At 39.9% G+C, this 23,022-nt stretch overlaps 1 protein-coding gene across 3 annotated transcripts in view; it reads right to left on the reverse strand.

Annotated features, from left to right (window-relative positions):
• Positions 1-22,367, reverse strand: part of tln1 (talin 1) — a 76,086-nt gene extending 53,719 nt beyond the window's left edge. Inside the window, exons 1-4 of one of the 3 annotated variants that reach the window (XM_046375121.1) lie at positions 22,323-22,367; positions 6,016-6,088; positions 2,156-2,318; positions 920-1,017 (exon numbers count right to left, since the gene is read on the reverse strand). In XM_046375121.1, coding sequence (XP_046231077.1) covers positions 920-1,017; positions 2,156-2,285 — 228 coding nt within the window. In that variant the 5' untranslated portion in view covers positions 2,286-2,318; positions 6,016-6,088; positions 22,323-22,367. Of the gene's footprint in view, positions 1-919; positions 1,018-2,155; positions 2,319-6,015; positions 6,089-21,578; positions 21,774-22,322 lie in introns of those variants that run through there. The other 2 variants (XM_046375120.1, XM_046375122.1) reach the window with 2 other exon arrangements.
• Positions 22,368-23,022: the final 655 nt, after the last annotated feature.

The raw sequence follows: 23,022 nt of genomic DNA on the forward strand, positions 1-23,022 counted from the left end.
ATCCCAGAACCACATCTGTTTGTGGGACAACTCTGCTGCCATTTTGATGATTTCATCAACAAAAGCAAAGTAAATACTTGGAACAAATGTACACAAATACCTGAACAAAAATAGATAAATAAATTATTTTAAACACTCCCCAGTCAGCAGATGTATTTAAATAAGCATCAGAAATAAAGTTTCATGTGGTAAAAGAGGAACGTCATTAAACCAGTCTGCATTTATCTATAAATAAATATTTCCACAGTATCTGCTGTCCACTGCTTAAACAACTTACACATGCAAATGGAAGATTATTATTCATTCAATACATATCACCTATCCCCAGTTTGTAAAAATGGTTTCACTAATACTAAAGCTCACAGTGATATTTTGGTTAACACGTTTTGATTCCATCTCTTTAGCTGCAGATTCTTCAGCAGTACCAAATAAATCACTCCCCCAAGGGTACTAGATCTCCAGGGGTACCTGGCTTTTTGTATGTCGTCTGGTTTATGCTAGATGAATTGAAAATATGTTAGGGAATATGTACTCGCAAGCACATTATCAGCTGATATGAAGGTTCTTAAGGTTCATCCTGCTTTATTACCTGATATAGATGCCATGACCAGAAAGAGTCCCTGTCTCAAATTCTGCTGTTTCCTTTATTTTAATGTTGCTTACATGGTGGAAACTGCTAAGCTAAAAGTAATCAAATTACCTGTGTGTGTGTGTGTGGTGGGGGGGGGGTGTCACAACACTGAGAGGATTTAATTCACTCTGGGTATATTTTTCCTATAATTCCAGTATAACCTATGTAGTATACAATACTACAATCATCACCTTCCACCACTATGCTGATATGTATATATAGCCTGTATAGCAGTATAATGTACAGTGTTTATTTTTTTTTTTTTTAAGTGTGTGTAAAATTACTCACTCCATTCCTCAACATGTAGTAGTCCAGAGCCTTTCCTGCCTCGAGCCAGATGCCTTTCTTTGGGTCTTCATCAGACAGAAATAGTCCATAGTCATTGGCTGCATAAGGAAACAGAGATAACGAGTGAGTCACTCCAAGTGCGTTACTTAGTGTAAGTTGAACCATAATGGCTGAATATCCATATGCTGAAGTACTTGTGCTGGCTGTAACTTTAAATCACAACCAGAATCAGAATTCCTTTATTTATAAAATATAAAATATCAGGTATTTACATGTGTCTGTACATTTATACATTTACGTGCACTAGCTTCCTTCACTGGATGACTAATGTTTCAACGCATTCTGCTTCAAACATATCACGTAATGCTTGTGACCACTTGTCTCTGGAGGGCAAGACAGGAGAACTGTTACACTTTCGATGCCGGAGAGTAGAAACAAGCTGTTGAACTAGGCGAACACAGATTCTGATTTTAAGGCTACCTTTATATAGGTGAAATGACTTAAGGTTGGAACAAGAAATGCAGAAAGCTGCAATTGAAATGGCTTATGTAAGAGATAAATCTGCATGCATGCCAGCCGACATACTGTAGAGCAGAGCATTCTCAGTTTATAGCAATGTTCTGAACTGCATCACTTCTGATTAGACGTAATCAACTAGACAAAGGTAGCAAGACCACAATTAATCTACCATTGAACATTCTCCTGCATTTTACTTCACGGTCCTGGGCTTGGTTTGTACCAATACTGCACTTATTTATTTATTTGGGTGTTTTTTGTTTTTTTGGGGGGGGTGGGGGGGGTCTCCATTATTTGCATGTGAACAGAATTACTCTCAATGATATATGCTAGTATCTGCGAGCAAAAAACTATTTTCATGAGGGAGAATTTCTGCTCCTTATGCAAAAATGCATTTGAGCACAGGGGTTGTAATAAGTACTTGGTCAAGCCCTCTTAACATGATTGCAGCTGTTCAACATCTTCTCCTAAGTTGACTCTGAGACACTGGAGGTATGAATGGAAGGGACTGGCTGGCATCTCGTCTCTGATTGGTCACTTTATTTTGAACACCAACAAAGTTTTTCTTCAACACACATATAAACTGCTGACATAGTGCCCCCAAATTTCAACTTGGTGGGGGAAGGAGGTTTCTGAAACAGGACTGCTGCAGTATACTGGTACCTTCAAATGTGTTTGTGTGTGTGTGTGTGTAGGGGAAAAGAAAGACACAGAACTCACGCTGGCCAAGTTGTGCCTCAGGAACTCTCTCCCTGATGATACGGCAGGCATCGTACACCATGGTGGAGGGCTCAAACTGCATGGTCTTCACCACATTCCCAACGCCGATTTTTAGTGACAGGGCCACCATGATTACTCCTCTGCACCTCCACCCAACACACACCTAACATGATGCAAAGTGGTTAGTCAAGACAAATTAATTGTGTTTGATATAGTGTTCTGTATAATTCTATGGTCTAGTCCTCTTTCTTCCCTTATGAGGACTTGTAAATAGCTTTATAGTGTACTATTTTTACTTACCTTGTAAATTGTTAATTTATTTCACCTCTATATTTTTTGTAACTGTTTATGCACACTTTTTGCACTCTTCTTGTGTTCTTGTGAGCTGCCACGACAAGTGAATTTCCCCACTGTGGGATCAATAAAGTTCATCTTATATCATATATGATTGATCAAGACCATCAACAGTTCTGACCTAAACCTTCCTCTCTTTTGGCACTGTAAATATAATCACATCTTGGCACATGATGAATACAACTGATTGCTCAAAGCAAGCTTGTATATGAATGTTGTGGATTTTTGGTTCCCAAAATTCTCTACATCCCTTAACTATGGCAGCAGTTCCCACACAAAGTAAAAAACAGACCACTAACTAAATACAGCACCAGTTTGTGCCTCTTACAAATAGTTGCTTGGTACTTTAGCATCAGACTGATAAGCATCAGCAGATAAAAAACAGTACGGCAGTATGTAATCAGGTTTTATTTTTTTTTATTTATTTGTCTTTTTAAAAAAGAAAGTAACAAAGAAAGAATCTATATCCCTACTCTAACTAGTAGTGGGGACAAAAAACTGGTGACGTGGTCATATTGTGAGGACCCGCCTTACTCCCACCTTGCCTATGGGGACAAGTCCCAACGACATAAATGATTAAGTATTGGGGTGAAGACGTGCTTGATTAAGTATTATGGTCGTTAAGCCTCCAGGAAATTAATGTAAGTGAAAAGTGTTTGTAAGTGTTTGAGAGAAGAAAGCAGGCCTCTAACACGACCGCAATATGCCTGTGAGAGTAAATGAGAGTCAGTGAGAGAAATTAGTTTGTTTTGCTGTGTTTTGCACTCCCCTTGGTTATCTACTAGAAATTAACATGTAAATCAAAGCATTTTCTGTGAAGTTTCAACAAATGACTGATGATAACTAGAATTTTCTCAAGATATTTTGAGTGTGGCTCATGTTTGGCGCGTATCCTAAACCTAACTGCCAGTTGGCCTAATGAAGAGGAAGGACAAAATGGCTGACAGGGTGGAAGCATGGGGAAAGCCTTGGTCCTTTGTGGGCGGGAAACAGAGCAAGAGATGAAGGTTTGAATGTAATAATAGCTTCAGTAAAGGTTCAAACTGCAGAAAAAATAGCTTCAAATCAATCCACCAATCAAAAAAAGAGGAATAAACTGACAATTTCAAACAAAAATCAAGGCCCTGCCACGGCCACGCTCTGCAAACAAAACTCAAGCACTTATGAACTTTTCATCCTGAAGGTCTTTAAAACATACTGATCAAGTCTGATGTGGATCACACTGATCCCCTAGGAGGAGTTTGTCAATTTCCCAAAAGATGCAAAGTTTAGGGCCTGCAGTGCCTATAAAAAGTACAGTAATAACTCACACTGGATGTTGTCCCTTTTAATTGCTTTTATAAATGGAATCATATTCAGCGCTCAGTGTAAATGTCCTGCAGAGGCGGCAACAAGCCACGAATGACTTTTTCAGCAGTTCTCACTATTCTGTTCAATTTGTGTCACGGTGCCTCTGTAAAACATGGTCATGGTTGGGATGGGGAGGTCCACCTTCTTCAGCAAGGCTACAGGGCAGTAGTTGTTCATGGAGGCTGGGTTTAACTTCTTAGGTAAAGGTATTATGCTACTTTTTAAACAGATGGGCACTCCAGCTTGGCTGAGGGAGATATTATATGTCTGGAAAGATGTCTTTCAGCTGTTCTACACTGTCTGTCAGCACACAGCCAGCAGTCTTCTGAGGGTTAATGTTGGAGAAGACCCTCTTCACGTTGTGCTTGGTTGGTAGGAGGCAGTACTCGCCTATGTGCTGCTCTGCTATCTGTAACCTCAAGCCGAGAGAAAAACAAGAAGTGTACCCTGCGCAGAGGGTTACTGGGGCCCTGTCCTGGATGCAAGTGCTTGGTGGCCATGCCTTCGCCCATGGGGTCCAGTCAGGCCTATCCCAAAGCAAGGACATGGGTCTGTCCTCCAGTGGAATGTCACCTCACTGGTGGGAAAGGAGCCTGAAGTTCTGCGAGAGGTTAAGAGATACCGGCTAGATATAGTCAGGCTCACCTCCACGCCCAGCTTGGGCTCTGGAACCAGTCTCCTCGAGAGGGGTTCGACCCTTGGGTGCCTTGGGTGAGAGACGGAGAGTGTGAGTGGACTTATTTATAGCTCCACATGCAGGAAAAGGGAGGATGCCAGATAGACCTGGCAGACCTGACTAGCAGAGGAGACCCAAACAAACAATCAGGGTTTGCTAGGAACGTCTGGCTGAGGATGCAGTCAGAATAGACTTCAACTTCCACCTAAGGCAGAACTGCGACTGCATCCTGGGGGTGGTGGAGGACATGGAGTCCGAGTGGGCCATGTACCACCCTGCCACTGCAGAGGTGGCTGTTCGCAGCTGCGGTCAGAAGATCTCTAACGTTAGTCGCGGCAGCAATTCTCGAATCCCCTGGTGAACACTGTAAGTGAAAGGTGCCCTCAAACTGAAGAAGGAGTCCTACAGGGAAAGGTCACACCTCATACCAGTGCAACATGACAGACCTTGAGCAGTTTTGCAAAGAAGAGTAAACTTGCAGTGTCCAGATGTCCAAATGTGCAAGCCTGATTGAGACCTATTCACACAGACTCAGTGCCCAGATTGTGGCCAGGGTGCACCTACTTAATACTGACTTGAATGGTGGTGTGAACAATTATGCAGTAGCTTGTTTCACATTATAAATTGACATTACTTTATAGAAATCCGTTTTCATTTTTACATTAAAGAGTTTTTCCTTTTTTTGGATGTTTTTTTGTAAAACAGCCAAATTATTTTGACCGTGATTCCATTGATAAAAGCAGTAAAAGGGGTGAACACATTCAGTAGGGGTGAACACTTTTTATAGGCACTGTATAAGCTCAAAAGCACAGTCTTCATTAGCCTTGAGCCTGCAGTGAGGAATGACCAACAAACCCTGATCAGAGGATCAGATTGCTGCAGAGGATTTCAGGCTGCAGGAGTTTTTTAGTGTAGGTAGGGGTCCAGTAGTGGACTGATAATATGGTTTACCAAGACTGAAAGGCAGTGATCATGAAGTACTTCATAATCCACATCACTATTAGACATAATTGGAGAGTGATGCTTTAGGATGCAAAAGCATCACAGCAATAAAGGAAGCGTCAAAATAAAAAGATAACTCAAATAGAACAAAATTTTAATCCCAAACAAAAAGATTCTCAGAAGAAAACGATATCAGAATAAGTATTTAAACTAAATTAAAGCACAGATATGGAAAAAAAAAAAAATCTGAATATTGGACCAATAGTTGACCAAACCAATAACTGGTCTATCCCTCAAGAGCAATGAGATTTTTGTTAAGATATCAATGGTAACAACTTCTTGTAAAACTACTGAAATTTAAAAACAAAAAAGTCAAACAATTAGCCCTTTATATTACTATATTTTTTTCCACTGAAAAAAAGAGAATGAAAAGATCCAACCTTTATTTTAACTTGGAAATATACTGAGGTAGGGTATATTGCTTCACAATATAGCCAATGAGTGATTTAAACTATAAAGAAGGTCGTGAAGTAAATACCTGATGTAAACCAGTGTATTAGTCGCAGGCCTCCTGCCAGTCAGATTATGAACTCTGGATTTCTCCTCTTTAGCTGAAGAAAAGGAAAGACACAGACCAGGGTACAGTCATTTTACATATTACATATCTACAAACAAACAAAACCTTGCAGCAATTTCAAGATTTTCAAGCAAATTCAACTGTGATCATGTAACTGTTGCAAAAAAACGAAAGCTGATACTATCAAAATACTACAGAATGACTTAGATCTTGAAATGCAATGCACAATTCCCCCACAACACTCAAACGAACAGTTCAACATTCTTCAAATACACTTTACTTTTTTTGTAACACACAGCGAAAAAGTTGCTTTCAATTTGGCTGGCTCTCTACACTGATGACTGTTGTGTAAGACAGTATATCACTGGTCCCCAAGCAATTTCAACTCTGAGGGAATTAGAAAAAAATTCTGATGTATCATACATAGAGAAACTAATAAAAGGACACCGTGAAGCCCATGGCAGCCCATCTATTATCCGTTAAAAAAAAACAAACAAACAAAACAATAAATGAAGTTCAGAAGAAAGGTCACTCATTCACAAATATAAAAATACATTCCATTCACCATTCTTTTCTACAGAAAACAGGTTACTCCAATTATGACCCACTGTTACAAATCCAAATCAGATGATTATGATAATGCAATTATGATTATCATGTGTCGGGTCTCACAAATATGTTACTGGCTGACAATGGATTTTTCTGCAGCAACATGTCTGAACTAATTTCAGACATCTGGTTACACAGCTCTCAGGCTGCTATACTTCAGCACAACACACGTATGAGCTCAAGACTAAAACCACTCCTCCCGCAGTCTGATCTCAAAAGGAGCCACACCTTCATTTTCTCCAGGTTAGACTAATGCAACTCTCTTCTGTCCAGCATCTGCCACAAGTCCTTATCATGCCTCCAACTAGTTCAGAACACAGTAGCTAGGCTTCTACATCACATCACCCCTATTGTAGCCTCCCTTCATTGGCTGCCAGTCCGTTTTAGAATTGATAAGATTTTACTGATCACTTTTAATGCACGTCTGGGTCTGGCTCCAAGTTATATAATAGAAGCCTGAGATCCTCAGGTGGATCCTCAGGCCCTCCTGGTCGTTTCACAGTTGAGGTTAAAAACTATAGGTGACCGGGCTTTTGCTGTCAGAGCCCACTGGCTTTGTAACGACCTTGCAGAGGAGATAAAGTTTGCAAGGTCAGTGACTTCATTTAAATCACTTCCCAAAACCCACTTTTAAAGACTAGCTTTTATGTGATGCTGTCTTATTACTGTCCCCTTTAACTTATTGGTTTTAATTTGTATATTTCCTTTTATTTTTTATGTATTTTAATTTAATTTAATTTGTTTGTTTACTGCCTTCTAACTGTGCACAGCTTGTCAGTTTTTTTTTAGTGATTGTTAAGCACTTTGGAAAGCTGGTTTTTGAAAGCTATATGAATAAAGCTATTATTATTATTATTATTATTATTATTATTATTATTATTATTATTATTATTATACACAACAGCTTCACTGTATTTTGGTTTGGAATATGTGTCTGGGAGAGGTAAAGGGATCTTTCTCCACTCTGGAAAGACAAGGTTTTTCTGAGATGTTATGATGTCATATCCTGATTTAAAAAGTCCCTCAATGCCATAAAAGGGCATTTCAGCCATTTGTATACTCCAAGCTATGAATCATCTGGGACCAGTGTATCCTGTCCGCACTGAGTATAAAGACAAACTGTTTGGCTTAAGGAGAGATAAGAGGGAACTTGTCTTATTCAAGCCTATATGTCATGGCTGCTACAAATCTCCTGCATCTTCAGTGCTTGTCTACAAGACATTAGGAGCTCATGGCTTTGAAAGCCAAACAAGTTAGCATATTTGACTTTGACTTGATTAGCATCAAATCAAAGTCAGAGATAATCCTTTTTCAAAATACAAAGTCTGGGGGCTCCGGAAGGCTTGTAGAGGGTTGTCACTCCACCCTGACTGAAAGAGGAAGTGCAGAATGACAACAGTAATTACTGCAGTTACTGAGAAAAGAGAGTAAACTAAAAGTCTACAGAAGCCAATCAACTGAAATTTGTGTTATCTGTGTGTAGATAGATAGATAAGACAGAATTTTTTCTAAAATACATAACATAGTCATATATATATCTATACATATATCTATACATATATATATATATATATATATATATATATATATATGTGTGTGTGTGTGTGTGTGTGTGTGTGTGTGTGTGTGTGTGTGTGTGTGTGTGGTTGTGTGCACTTTGGATAAAAGTGCTATAAAGCTTAAGATATTACCATTTGTTTACTGTCATTATGAAGTGACAGCAGTCAACTGTCATCCTGAGGCCAAACATCCTGTCTATCTGCGGAAGACAGATACTGTACATATCTCATGTCCTTCAGGCCAGACCAAACTCTGTTTCGATTCATGGCAGAACTCTCCACTAGCAACTAGACAAATATTATAGTGACTTATCTTAATGACAAATTGTACTTTCACAATGGCTCTCTAAAACCGAAAAACTCAGCATGTCATGCTGTCAATCCTACTGCAGATCAAGTCTCTATTCAAACCATCAGTGATCGTTTCAGTATTCAGTTCATTGTAAAAATATAAACAAACATAATGGACAAGGAGACGAAGATATGCTTATGCCAAGTATAGTATCACACATGAGCAAACACAGGAATCAACACAGAAGCGTGAACAGGACAGATACACTTTACATTATATCAAATAATGATAGCGATTCAGTCCATACTGACTGTCACGTGTCAGATATCCATCACTACTGGGACCTCTTACAAGAAAACAGATGTTCTTTAACGTTCTTTGTTCCACTTAATGAAAAATAAATGAAGCAAAAATTCAAATTCATGTTTTATTGTGGGATGGCAACATAATTTACCCCCCCATTATGTTCATCAGTTTGACCAATGTAGTACAACAGCTATATCCTAGGGATAGTATGGTATCTCTCTAACCAACATCTTCCATATTGTCCACAGAACAGCTTGTCCTGCAGTTTAAATCCAGCAGCCTAGCAAGGTAACAGGTGCTTTTGCTTTTGTCTGAGTGTGTGTGATAGCCGTGACACTTGTGCAGCTTGTGTGATGACGCAGTAAGATTTTTATTTTGCTTAAGAAATTAATTCTATGTCTTGGTGATAGGTATAATTTTCACTTTCTTTAATCCACTGTGCTGCTTGTTGCTGATCCCAACATTATAATATATAGACAAAAGTATCGGGGCACCCGAACATTACACCAACAGGGGATTTACATGACATTGCATTCTAAACACGCAGACAGGTTTGCAGCTATAACATCTTCCACTCTTCTGGGACTTTTGACCATTCATTGCAGGAGAGCAATAGCGAGATCAAGCCTGGCTTGCAATTTCAATTCCAGTTCATCCCAAAGGTGTTGGATGGGGTTGAGGTCAGGACTCGAAGTAGGCCAGTCAAGTCCTTCCATACCTAACTCATCCAACCATGCTAGCGCATCCATTTCCAGAGGCACATTGTGGGTTGTTGTTGGTTGTGTGTTATTCAAAAGAACTTCCTGCTAAGACAATTCCATGTTTGAGCCACCAGCACTGCATGCAACCTATTTTCTCTCAGAAGAGGACCACCCAGACAGGAGGTTCACCCACAGGTTCAGGGGGTCTGGAACATCAGTAGCTCTCAAAGAGAGAAAATTAACACTGCATCATAGAGCAGAGCAATATAGTTTTAACAGGGGAAGCGAGTGGGTCAACCCCGCTGAAAAGAAAGAACATACAAGAAGGGGTTATCATCAGGCTCCTCTGGAGGTGATATGATGCACACAGCTGGTGAGATCAGATCAAGTGTTCAAAGGCTTGGATCTTTAACAAGCCAAGTGGCAGTACATGTATTTGGTGTCCCAGATGAATTAAGCAAGACATTGTTTCAGCTGTAGGCAGCAAGATTAGCCCAGATGTTACATACAAGAAAATCACACTGAAAAAAGAAAGAAAAAAAACAAACACACCAGAATTAGAACTTCTAGTAACCACTATAATGTCAGTACTTTCTCAATGTCCTAGATTCATCAAATTTACTTTTAGGAGCTGCAGATGTGTCTACTCTGGGTGCAGCTTTGACATTCTGGTAGATGACAGACCAAACAGTATGCAGTTGTCAGAGCCCAAAGTGGCTTGTGACAGCAGTACACATATTGAAAAATAGGGTGTGCAGTGACTCAGAGTGTGTTAGTAATGCACTGCTCAGACTGTGCTCCAGCAGCACAAGCAACAGGGCTGGTAAGGCACACCACACAGGATGTCTGAGTGAGAAGAGAGACAGTAAAGTTCATTGGTTGCAAACAATTATGCTCTCTACAGTGCTGTGAACTCATGGTCAAATGTTCTTCACCACAGCCTGTTTTAGATGTGCTACACTGCACTACACTTGTATATGAAAAGACTTTATTTTTAAAAAAAAAAAAAACACTGGCAAAGTTTAAAGATACCAACAAAAAAATATGCAGAAAACAAAAATATATTCGGGTTCCAATAAAAGCAAAAGAATTTTCTTTGAAGATGTGTTTGCATTAAATACACATCATGGTCCATTGGTATAACAGACCTAAAGCATAGTCTCATAGTCATAGGATAATGGGTGGTGACATTATTTGTATTACGGAGATGCGATCACAACGCAGTTGTCTATATAGTGTAGTACAAGATATGGCTTGTCAATTTTTAATCCTCAAGATTTCACAAAAAAGCACAGTATTCTCCCATCACAACCACAGCCTACACAACTTGCAGTACTGCCAACACTACTATTTTGACTTTTCTAAACTCAAACAAAACTGAAGTTGTTGTGCTGGGTCCTAAACATGTCAGAAACAAATGATATGAAAATATAGTTATCCTGGACAGTATTACCTTGGCCTCCAGCACCACTGTAAAGAATCTGGGAACTATCTTTGATATGTACTTTAACTCACACTTAACACAAATTTCAAGGACTGCCTTCTTTCACCTAAGTAACATTGCAAAAACTAGGCACATCTGTCTCAGAAAGATGCAGGAAGATCAGTCCATGCATTTGTTACTTACAGGCTGGAATATTGCAACTGCCTATTATCAGGTTGCCCCAGTAAGATTCTAAAAATTCTCAAGTTCATTCAGAATGCTGGTTAATTAAAGAGTTTGGTCTAGACCTGCTCTAATTGGAAAGTGTCATGAGATAACATTTGTTGTGAATTGGCGCTAAACTGAATTGAATTGAAATTATTGCACGGGTGCACACAAGTATAAAAGGTCATAATTAAAAGAACATAATTTAAAATTCTTCTCCACCAATACAAAGCCCTTAATAGTCAGGAACCATAATATCTTATTATCATATCATATCATATACCTTCTTCCTCTCCCTCTCCTTCTGCACACATCTATGTCCCATTAATGCATATTACTAACTCAACTTCTTCCCTGGAGTCCTTGTGCTTTCTCGTCTCGCAGATTCCCATGGATCGTGGTTGGACCTCCTGCTGCGGTCCTTCTCAAAACTCACTGCGATTACTACTGTTTAGTCATAATCTGATTTAATTCTGTTACTACTCTGTACAGCTACTACCATTATTACTGTTACTAATACTGCTATCATAATCACCGTAGTACCTCCTGTATACTTCATTATCATTATCTACAGTTCCAGTATTTCTAGTATTATTACTGCTGCTATGGATCTGTGCTTGTGTGCTCCTCCCCCTCTCCCTCTCAACCCAACCGGTCAAGGCAGATGGCCGCCCATCTTGAGCCGGGGTCTGCTCTGAGGTTTCTGTCTTCTAAAAGGCAGTTTTTCCTCGCCACTGTCGCCAAGTGCTTGCTCAAGGGGGAATGTTGGGCTCTCTGTATTACAGTTTAATTAAAGAGTTTGGTCTAGACCTGCTCTAATTGGAAAGTGTCATGAGATAACTTTTGTTGTGAATTGGCGCTATATAAATAAACTAAATTAAACTGAATTGAAATTGTTGCTATGCAGCTCTGTCAGTGTGCCCCGCCCCTCCCCTCCCAGTCTCTCGCTCTCGCTCTCTCTCTCTAACCAACCCATTTATTTTCTATATCGCTTATCTGTCAGGGTCGCGGGGGAGCTGGAGCCTATCCCAGCTGACTATAGGCGAGAGGCGGGGTACACCCTGGACTGGTCGCCAGTCAATCGCAGGGCTGACACACAAAAACAGACAACCACACGCTCACACCTAGGGGCAATGTAGAGTAGCCAATTAATCTAATGAGCATGTTTTTGGAATCGTGGGAGGAAGCCAGAGTACCCGGAGAAAACCCACGCAGGCACGAGGAGAACATGAAAACTCCACACAGAAGGGCCCAGACCGGGATTTGAACCTGGAACCCTCTTGCTATGAGGCGTAGGTTGTGACCTACAAGGAGAACCTCCCAGTACCAGGAGTTCAAACTACTCTTGGCAGAGGAACTGCTATTCCAAGGTGACACTGACTCCAGTGATGGGGAATTCTCTCCAGAAATCAAAAAATGAAAGCCCCACCCACATGAGAGCATTGGGAAATATGGTGCAATCCATTTGCCTCAAATGCTGGACATTACAAATGTTTAAGATGCAGAATGCCTGGATGTAAAAGCAGATACCATCAGATACCATCTTAGGTCAAATGTCTAAAATGAAAATGAATTGAATTGGAAAATGAAAATGGAAACAAAAATGAAATAAATGTAAAAATGAGTGAAATTAAAAAAGTAAAGAAATGAAAAAAATGACAAAAAAAGGAAAAACACTGAATGAAAATTAGAGTTGTAAAAATCGTTCATTCAGAAGAATGAAGTCCTGTTGTCCACTACAGTGGACAGTCCAGTCAACCTTGCCATCTTGCCTGAAGTCCTCTATAATAGTCTTATTGTCAAAAAAGTCCACCATCAGCAGCCTGAACGACTACCGTACAATGCCCCTTACATCTCTTGTCATGAAGTGCTTTCAGAAACTAGCCCGGAGAACATCATCACAAGCCCCACCCTCACTCTGGACACACAGTGGTTTGCCTATAGAGCAAACAGGTCTACAGAGGATGCCATTGCTATGACTCTTCACAATGCTCTGACCTGCCAGGAGAAGCAGGGGAGCAACATCAGGCTGCTCTTTGTAGGATGTAGCTTGGCTTTTTAATACCATCCGCCCCCACAGACTGGTGGCCAAAACGCCTGATCTGAGATTGTCACAATCCATCTACCTCTCGATCAAAGACTTCCTGTCAAACCGTTCAAAGAGGGTTAGAGTTGTCCCTCACAACTTTACAGCTCTCAGCCTCAGCACTGGATTCACACAGGGCTGCACAGATCCCCCTTGTCTACACTCCCATTACCGCACCCCCACGCACTCCAGCAACAGCATCATCAAGTATGCTGATGATAGGTGGAGTGGCTATCGGTGTGGTGCAAGGACAACAACGTGGTCCTCAATACCATCAAAACTAAAGAGCTGGTTATCGACTATGAAGGAAAAAACAGACATTCAGTCCCTATACACTACCAGTTAAAACACCCTGCTTATTCAATTTGTTTTTTTTATTGTTTTCAACATTGTGTATTAGTACTGAAGATACTGAAATTATAACAGAACAAATATGGATTTATATATTGGGGACGACCTCACTGGCCAGCCACAGTACGTGAGGTTGCAGAACACCACCTTGGACACCATATTGAGCAGCACAGGGGCTCCTCAAGGGACGGTCCTCTAGCCCTATCTGTTCACACTGTACATCTCAGATTTCAGGTACAGCTCACAATCCCGCCATCTGCAGAAGTTTTCGGATGACTCTGCCATTGTGGGTTGCATCACCAGTGACCAGGAAGCTGAATACCGAGGTGTGGTGGACAGCTTCGTGGAGTGGTCTGGACAGAACTACCTGCAGCTCAACATAGGGAAAACTACAGAGCTACGGGTGGACTTCAGGAAGATGAATACCCCTCACAACCTTATCAACATCAGGGGTACTGAGGTGGACACTGTGGACTGCTACAAATATCTAGGGGTCCACATAGACAATAAACTGGACAGTTAACAACTTCAACTGATCTAATGTCCATTCATTGTGTTCCTTGGCTCAAGCAAGTCTCTTCTGTTTGTTGTTCTTCTTCTTTGCCAAAATTTGACTATGAAGGACTGAGTCACGCAGTTTCCACCGCACAGCGGATGTGAAATAAGTCTTCCACTTGAACTCTGAGAAGCATTTTTGTGGGTTCAATCTTAGGTGCAAAAAATTGGTTTTCTAAATTAGCTTCTGACGCTAGTAATTTCAATAAACCTATTCTCCGCAGTAGAGGTAGCTTCCTTTCCTTGGACGGTTCTCATGAGAGCCAGTTTCATCACAGTGTTCAATGGTTCTGCCGATTGCACTTGGGGATACATTCAAGGATCTTAAAGTAATGGACTGTCTTTTCTCTTTATCTAGCGCGTTTCTTGCCATAATATTGATTTCTACAGTAGTTGGAGTAGCACTAAAAGACAACTGGTCTAAAGCACATTAAGAAGTCAAGAAATAGCACAAATTAACTTGACAAGGCACACCTGTGAATTAAAAGCCATTTCGGGTGACTATCTCATGAGACTGACTGAGAAAATGAGTCTCAGAGAAAATGAGTGTGCAAAGCTGTCATCAAAGCTAAATATGGCTACTTTGGAAAATATAAAATATAAAACATATTCTGGGTTGCATAATTCCATACTTATTTTTTCATAGTTTAGATGTCCTCAGTATTAATGTAAAATGTTAAAAATAATAAAAATAAAGAAAATCACTGAAGGAGAAGGAGAACTTTTGACTGGTAGTGTATATCAGCAGGGACTGCGTGGAAAGGGTCTCTGACTTCCGGTTTCTGGAGGTCCATATAGAGAAGGACCTGACCAGGAGGGCTAACACCACAGTGTTGATTAAGAAGGCACAGCAAAGACTATTCCCTGAGGATACCCAGGAACAATGACTATGCTCAGAAACTGCTTGTGACCTTCTACCACTGCTCCATAGAGAGTGTTCTGGCTTACTGCAAGTGTGTGATTCACCAGCTGCATGGCAGCAGAGAGGAAATGTCTCCAGGGGGTCAGCGTCACCCCACAGAAAAGCACTGGCTGCCTTCTACTCTCTCTCTCAAAGGTCTCCAGAATGCCCACTGCATCCTCAAGGACCAATCGCACCCGGGACACTCTCAGCTTGAACTGCTGCCCTCGGGCAAACAATACAGGACAATAAAAACATAGACAAGCGGGTTAAAAAACAGTTTCTTGGCTAAAGCCACAACCGTACTTAATGCTCCCTGGTCTGCTGCAAATATTAAATACCTTTGTGCAATAAACATTATGTGAAATATTAAGAATTGTGCAATCAACAACAGCAGAATGTGTAATGTATGTGTGTATGTTTTTATGTCTATCACTTGTCCCTGTTGGCTTCAGTTATTTAATCTATGGTTTCATTTATCTATTAACGCTTTTTATAGAGTATTTTTGAGTCTTGGCACCAACGAGGACTGCATTCAATTTCATTGTACATGTACAACATAGCAACAGACACTACTTCTTTTATGAGGACAATAACCCCTCCTGTGTACAAATTGCATTATCCCTCAAAAGAAAATGGGCCTTGTGATTTTATGTATATATGGAATCCTAGAACCTTGTCAAGCAGATCTGACAATACATTTTACCAAAATATGGTGTGAAGCTTCGAAGCTTATTCCACTGACTCTGAACAGGAGCCTGGAAACTTGGGATCAGAAAAGAATCCATTACTCAGAAGACTGCTACGAGAATGGACTTTTTATATCCTTTGAACAAACGAAGAGGAAACATGATCTTTCCAACAAGACTTTATTTTGTTATCTTCAGTTAAGGATCTTTCTTAGAAGCAGCCTGGACTCCAGAATGAGGTGGCCAGGTGGCGAAATTGCTATAGGAAGGAGGGGTACATAAGTTCATCTCTAGAATGTATTCCTTGTTGCTGAAAGAATGCCCTAAGCCAGGTTTGCACAGATCTAGAGAGAGATGGGAGTCAGACTTAAATGCAGCACTCGAAGAACAACTCTCATCAGACTTGCGTCAAGATAGTCCGCTACTGATAGCACATGGTACAGGCTTGTTCACTATAATTTTCTTCGCCAACTATATCTCACTACAGAGAATCTACATAAGTGCAAACCCAAACTGTCTGAAATGTGTTTTAGATGTGGTATTGAGGTGGGCTCCTTAATGCATTGTACCTAGTCCTGCATCTCTGTGGTATCTTGTCCAAAATAATGCATGTACCGTTCCTTTTAGATCCAGAGTTTTGCTCACTAGGGAACCTTAGCAAATTCACTGGGCCTAACTAAACCCCTAAAACACTTTTTCTGCTGGAAATCAATTTAAATAGGATTGGATGGATTCAGGGCCAAATCTTGACATTTTAGCGGAAAGTATTTGAATTTTCAGTTTTGTGTTATAAATATGCATAGCCACTAGTTAACTTGAAAAATAATGTTACTAAATTTAACATTAAGTTTACTCAACTGTTGTCAAATTGATAAACATCAGTATACAAAATTTGAGTTCCTTTCACATTTTCTCAGTCTGAAGAGTCAGTTCTTTTCATTTAACAGCTTTGTTCCAGGGTTGGTTCAACATTAGTTGATTCCACTAAATTCCTGTAGGTGCTTTTACAGCGTAACAGAGACTTTTTACATTTTGGTATTGATATTTTTTGTTTGTGCATCTTCTAAATAAGGTACTGGTGCAGAATTAGCAAGGCAATATTAACCCCAGACTACATAGCTGTTCTGTTGCCTCAAGCCCTGCTGAGGAATTCAACTCTGCATTCCTTTGGAATACCAGCATCAGAACATAGAGACAGAAAGAAAGAGGGGAGAAGCAAGAAGACAGGCTTTATTCAGTCTTATGTCATCAGCAACCAACACAAGAACTAAATAAAGCCAATCCCAGTGGAACACAAGAATGTGAAGAAGGAGGAATACTGTGGCAGAGGGAAGATAATATCTCATCTACAATTTGAAATGGTTTTCAACTCCAGTGAAGCCAGCTAAAAAACAAGGCTGTTTGGAATATATACACCATTCCCTGTATCCATTTACATTTACTTAAAGAGTAACTAAACCCCAGAGTCATGACTGAACTTCTGCTATCCATGAAATCAAAAAAACAAAAACCAAAAATGCATCTAAAATGTGAAAGTATTAATCTGGGTGGGGTGGGCGCGATGGGCGGCAGGGTGGGGGCTGAAAGCAGTGCCATCTTGTGGTGTTTTCACTATACATATTTATAACACAAAATGGAAAATTCAAATACGTTTCATTAAAATGTCAAGATTTGGACCTGAATCAATCTAACACTACTAAATATCTATTTAAATTGATCTTCAGCAGAAAAAAAAGTGGCTTAAGGGTTTAGTTACTTTTTTAAACATACAAAACACTGAAATGAGGATCTATGACAATAAATAAAAATAAATAAAAAAATAAAATAAATAAAAAGAACCTTTAAGCAGCAAGCTCTCTAAACAGAGGTAAGTGGTCCTCCTTCCCCAGCCCTTTGAGTGGGATTCTCTGATCATGACTAATCGTTCACAGGAATTTACATAATTTTTTTGGGATGACTCTCAACTTATTATTTTTTCAAGTTGGCACACACTTAGTACTTGTCTTTTTGACTTCTGAAAAAGAAACACCACCAGACTGTACTCTTTCAATTGATGATGACGTCATGGATTGACTTTCACTAACCCTCTCAGCTTCTCTGAGCCACTAGCACAGGTACCACAAACAAACTTCTACAATGACCAATGAATGTGCTTTAGTGAGAGTCAAAGCTCCAGTGGGCTCTCTGTGTTTCAAGGCTAGACACAGCAAGTGTGACAGCAGCTTCTTATGACTGGTTAGCTCTGACTCTGTTGAAGTCAGAGGATTACAGCAACCTATCTGCAGCCTTATAGCCAAAATCCAGATCACTGACGACCAATCTAACACTCACCGCTGCATGTAAAGGTAATGGTTAGGAGTGCAGGCAGACAAGTCAAGAGAAAATTAACCTTGTTCAAGCAGATAGGAACGAGCTGCTAAATGCGGCACAAATATTGACAGGAATGGAATAGCTCTAAGTAATGAATCAATGTTCCAAATACAAAGAGGGACTGGGGAGAGAAGGGACTACGTCCACTTAAGAGACGAGAAGTATCTACCATTTCACACCATTATAGCAGCTTGTATTGAGTCATTTTTTATTATAGAGAATATTTGGCTGTCTCACTGAGTAGCTGCAGGTGGCCAGGTGTTGGGGTTTCCCTTATTGGCTTTTGTGCTATCAAAATTAAACAACCAGTTTTTCTGTTACACCAGAAATAATTATGAGAAATACATGAAGGAATTATGACTCCTGAATCAATTTTTTGATTACTTGATTAATTGACTGCTGTATAAACAATTAGCACTCAATCCATTAGCTTGATGCTAGCACATAATGGGAATTACAATTGAGGAAATTAGTATGTCAATCAAAACGATATTATCGAGAATGATCACTTTTACTTTGCCTGCTTAACATAAAAACAACATCTGGGCACGCAGTTGCAGGCATATATATCTTATGTGCTCTTTGGAAACCACTGACACATACAAAGATGAATTAAAATGAAATTCCATGCCCATAGAAACCGTACGTGTGCACATAATAGGAGCACACAAAACAGTGACTTTGAGGTCTGTCACTCTGTATTTTTCAATCTATGCAAATCATAAAACATCTATATCTTCACTCAAATGCTACAAAACTTGAGACATTTTTATTTAATTTTTCAACAACTCTCATGACAATATCTGACAATACAAAGCAAACCAGCAGAAATGTTTTTTTTCTTTGACATTTTTATCACCAACAGGAAAATTATTGTGACATCCTCCTGTCTGGCCCCACCGCCTTCCTGCTCAGAGCAAACTGATGATACCTTGCTAAGCAACAGCCAGTTTGAATGGCTCAGTGTTGCTGTCTGACTCAAAAAGCTGACATATATGGTAAGCAGAGTGACCAAAAACTGTGCAGAAGTAAAGGGAGTGTTATTTTGCAAACACACGTACTCAAGACTCTTTTTTTTGCCATGTTCGCTTATTCTCTCCTATATGATATTTTTGCAAGAGATTCAGCAAATCATTTGGTTTACATGAAATATGCTTGATGTGGATTAGCCTTGATGTACTACACATATCATATATTCAATGCACCTTAACAACAAATATTACTGGGACCTGTGCAGAAAATTTCAATTACCATTTAATATCCAGAAATTCACATTATACACACCATCATTTACAACTGTAATGAATTGGCCACATTTCTGTATGTTGGCCATGTGCAGTACAGCCACATAATAGGCTTTGATCTAGTCTTGTTTTCTAAAGCATCCTCAGAGAAATGTGCTATGATGGAGATCCAAAAAAAAACTTACTGCTTCATATGATCATTAAACAAGAGCTGCTTTTAATGAGCTGGTTTTTGTAGAGATCTCACTGGTCTGACTGAACTCCCCAGGCATCTGACTCAGGCTTGGGAAATGGCTCAAATCTAATACAAACAATTTCTTACTCTGTAGGAGAGGCTGCACATGTTGTCTGACCAAATATGGTTGAGTGAAAACACTACAGCCTGATCTCTGCAGCACACTGGAATGAAAAGCAGGTTTCCTTAACTGGTGTCAGAGTGGGCCATTATACAACATTCTGACACCTATGCCACAGACTTTATTTATACCGGATACATGTGGTTGATGAATTAGCAGTCTGTTTACCAAAACTCAGTAAATTTGTGCAACTTAATAATGAAAGATATATTCTGGGTAAGATGTGTCTCTCCTCCTTTAGGGACATCTTAAAAGGGAGATCACTTGAGTCACTGAAATAGGTAAATGTGATTCCTCAAAAATATTGAGATGAAGTCAGTGAGAATGTTATTGCTTTATGATGACATTGTTTTTGTTTTTTTATTTTACTCTGTGGCCAGTAGCTCAGTGTTTACAAGAGGGGATGCAAAGTGATCTACAGTCTGCTGAGGACAGTAGTGGATCACAGAACTCACTATGTCAGTATAAATATGAATCATTTTCTTGTTGATTAAGTCTGTGTTTTCAGTACAGTTTCACTGAGACATCTACACTTCCGTCTGTGCTCTATAACCATGATATCTTCTTTTAGGTCCAATCTTCTACAGGTTGAAAGTCATCCATAGATGTTTAAATGGGTGAGTGGGGGATGGAAATTGGAAATAAATGCAACAGAGTTCTAAACTTAAACAAAGTGAAAAAAAAAGCCATTCAAAAAAAAAAGTCCACGAACACTTTCATAACAATATTAATATCTCATGTGCTGCCAAACAATTGGACTGGACTTGTTTTTTAGTACTTCAATAATCTTCACAACCTTACCTTGAACCACATCATTATTGACAACAGTACATATTCACAAACCTAAGATACTGTAGGTTTAAGACTAGACTTGGACTCTTCCTAAAGAACTTGAGCGCTGACTTTAGACTCTGCTCTAACAGACCTAGGAACTCACCCCCAAACTTCTGAAACAGCTCAGGCTTCTCATACAGTGTTTCAAGCATCCTGAACATCTATTACAATTAAACAGCACTATAACAGCATAACGGGTAAACTCTGCTGTGGAAAGTAGACACGAAAAAGCCCGATCTTGTTTTGGGCCAAAATTACCATGGAATGTGTGAAAGTGTCCATACACGGACCAGAATCCTCCCACGCCAGGCTCATCTATTTATTTGTTTGTGGTTATTGTATGTGTCTTCCAATACAAATCTTCTATCACTGACAGCAGTTCATTGCTGAAAGTAAACATGTCTCCATGCAAGCTCCTCCACTCTGTCGCACCCTTTAACAGTGGTGTAAGAATTTACACCCACAGGCTAAAGAAATAGTGTAAGCGACAGAAGGCCACACAAATACATACTGGGGGTTATACATTTCAGCGTCTGCTATGGGCTAAGTCTGTCAGGGAACAGCACAAGTGTAGAGGTCGTCTTAAGATAATAACTTTTAAAATGCGTAACTTTGAAAGAACAAAAAAAGCAGAGGAATTCTCAACATTCAAGTAAGAAGATACACGCCATCACTTCCTCAAAAAGCCAGACGCCCTGCTTATTAAACGGAAACTTAAACACAACGCTGCATGCTTCAAGTTGGGGCAGTGATATAGCCTGCGGACATTAAGCGGTGTGCGGAAAAAAGGCATTTTTCGCTGTGCGTGTGGCGCTTTTTATTTAACAGCGCTTCGTTTTCTCTCAGTGTTGACTAACTATTGGGTTTTTACTCAGCAGACAGTTTGTGCTGCTTCTTCACATTAGCAGGCCTGTCTGCGTACTTTTGGTAAGTTGTCTTGCTTCCACATCGAGCCTCCGCTGACGTCAAGACTTCTTGCTAGAATAGTGAAAACTTTTCAAAGTTAGAAACATTCAGTCTGACCTGAGCGCGTGAATCCGCTTCTGCCGGCGGCCCCACGGACTTCAAAAAACCAGACTTGTTAACTGTTTTTCCAATTACTCCCCGATATAAGGCTATTTTGCAAGGGGAAAGACCAGATAGCGACTTTTTCTTAGCTCCACTCCCTATCCGTTCTCAACGGTGGTGGTGCTTTAACTCCACCCTGCCTGGCTCTGGCTGCGTCGCCGTGCAGGGCGGTGTCGTACTTACGTGGGGTTAAAGTGTGATGCTGATCATGGCAGGCGAGTTTTGCTGCAAATCACTGTTGTGTCTACGACTCACACTTACAGTTATAACCTGTAATCATAGCTATCATTATATTTAACAAAAAATATAACACCCCCCATATAGACATAGACATAAAAGTATAAATTTTAAAAAATGCTATGATAATACTATGCTAAAGCAGAAGTAGTCACAAAGCTAAACCGTTCTATCAGAGTGCACAGCAGTTCTTAGTGTGGTTTGTCCAAGTGGTGTCACTAGACCTATTGGACTGCGGTGGGTACGTCCAGCTAATGTCAAACGCTGTACTGTTTCTCTATTTCTTTACAATAAAATATATTTAAAAGTGGTAAACTGTGTGTTGTCTTAGAGTACTACACGCTATAATTACTATCACTTGTTACAGCGCCATCTGGTAGTGTTAGTAGATGGCTAAATAGCGGCATAGATGGAACCCTCCGAACCCGTTAAAGTGTACATAATTCAGTTTATGCTATATACCTAAAGAAAGCACTTCTTGTTGTCATGAGCCTTACGTTTGCTTGCCGACTACCGGAAACGTGACCTGGGCGGGCCTCGAATCCCTGGTGACAGCACCGCCTACGTATAGGGGGTCCTGTTCACACCGCACTCATCAGCAATCCCCGACATGGAGATCTCTTATAGGAAATGACAGTTAACTGGAAAGACGAATTTCTGTCGCTACAGACTTTGAGGCTCATACAGCATTTTATTTGTAGTTTAATATATATGTAGTTTCAGAGTTGTTTTATGGTAGTTATATGCATAACTGAATTTTGTTTCCTTGTTTTGTTTGTTCCTGTTTCTTTTTGAGGATAGATAATGGGGAAGTAAGGAGGAAAGGTCATCATGTTAGCAAAAGTTTGATGAACGGGGATAAATTATGTTGTGTGAGGGAATACAAAATGTGACTTACCTGCACTTTGAGTATGTAGATTAATATTTTATTGAAACTGAGAGCCTCTTTGTGTTTAGCACCGTATTATATGATAGGAACGCATATCAAAAGGTATTTTGGATCAGCTACTTCTACTACTACTACTAAGATATGATAGTGGCAACAAAAGAGATTATATCTAAATATTATGTCAAATTATCATTTTAATGATTGTGATTACTGATGAAAAAAATAATTGTACACACACTGATGTTGAGTGCCCATTTATTCTGAATCTACACG

This window comes from Scatophagus argus, chromosome 20 (assembly GCF_020382885.2).
Source record: "Scatophagus argus isolate fScaArg1 chromosome 20, fScaArg1.pri, whole genome shotgun sequence".
In the NCBI taxonomy this organism is placed as follows: Eukaryota; Metazoa; Chordata; class Actinopteri; family Scatophagidae; genus Scatophagus; species Scatophagus argus.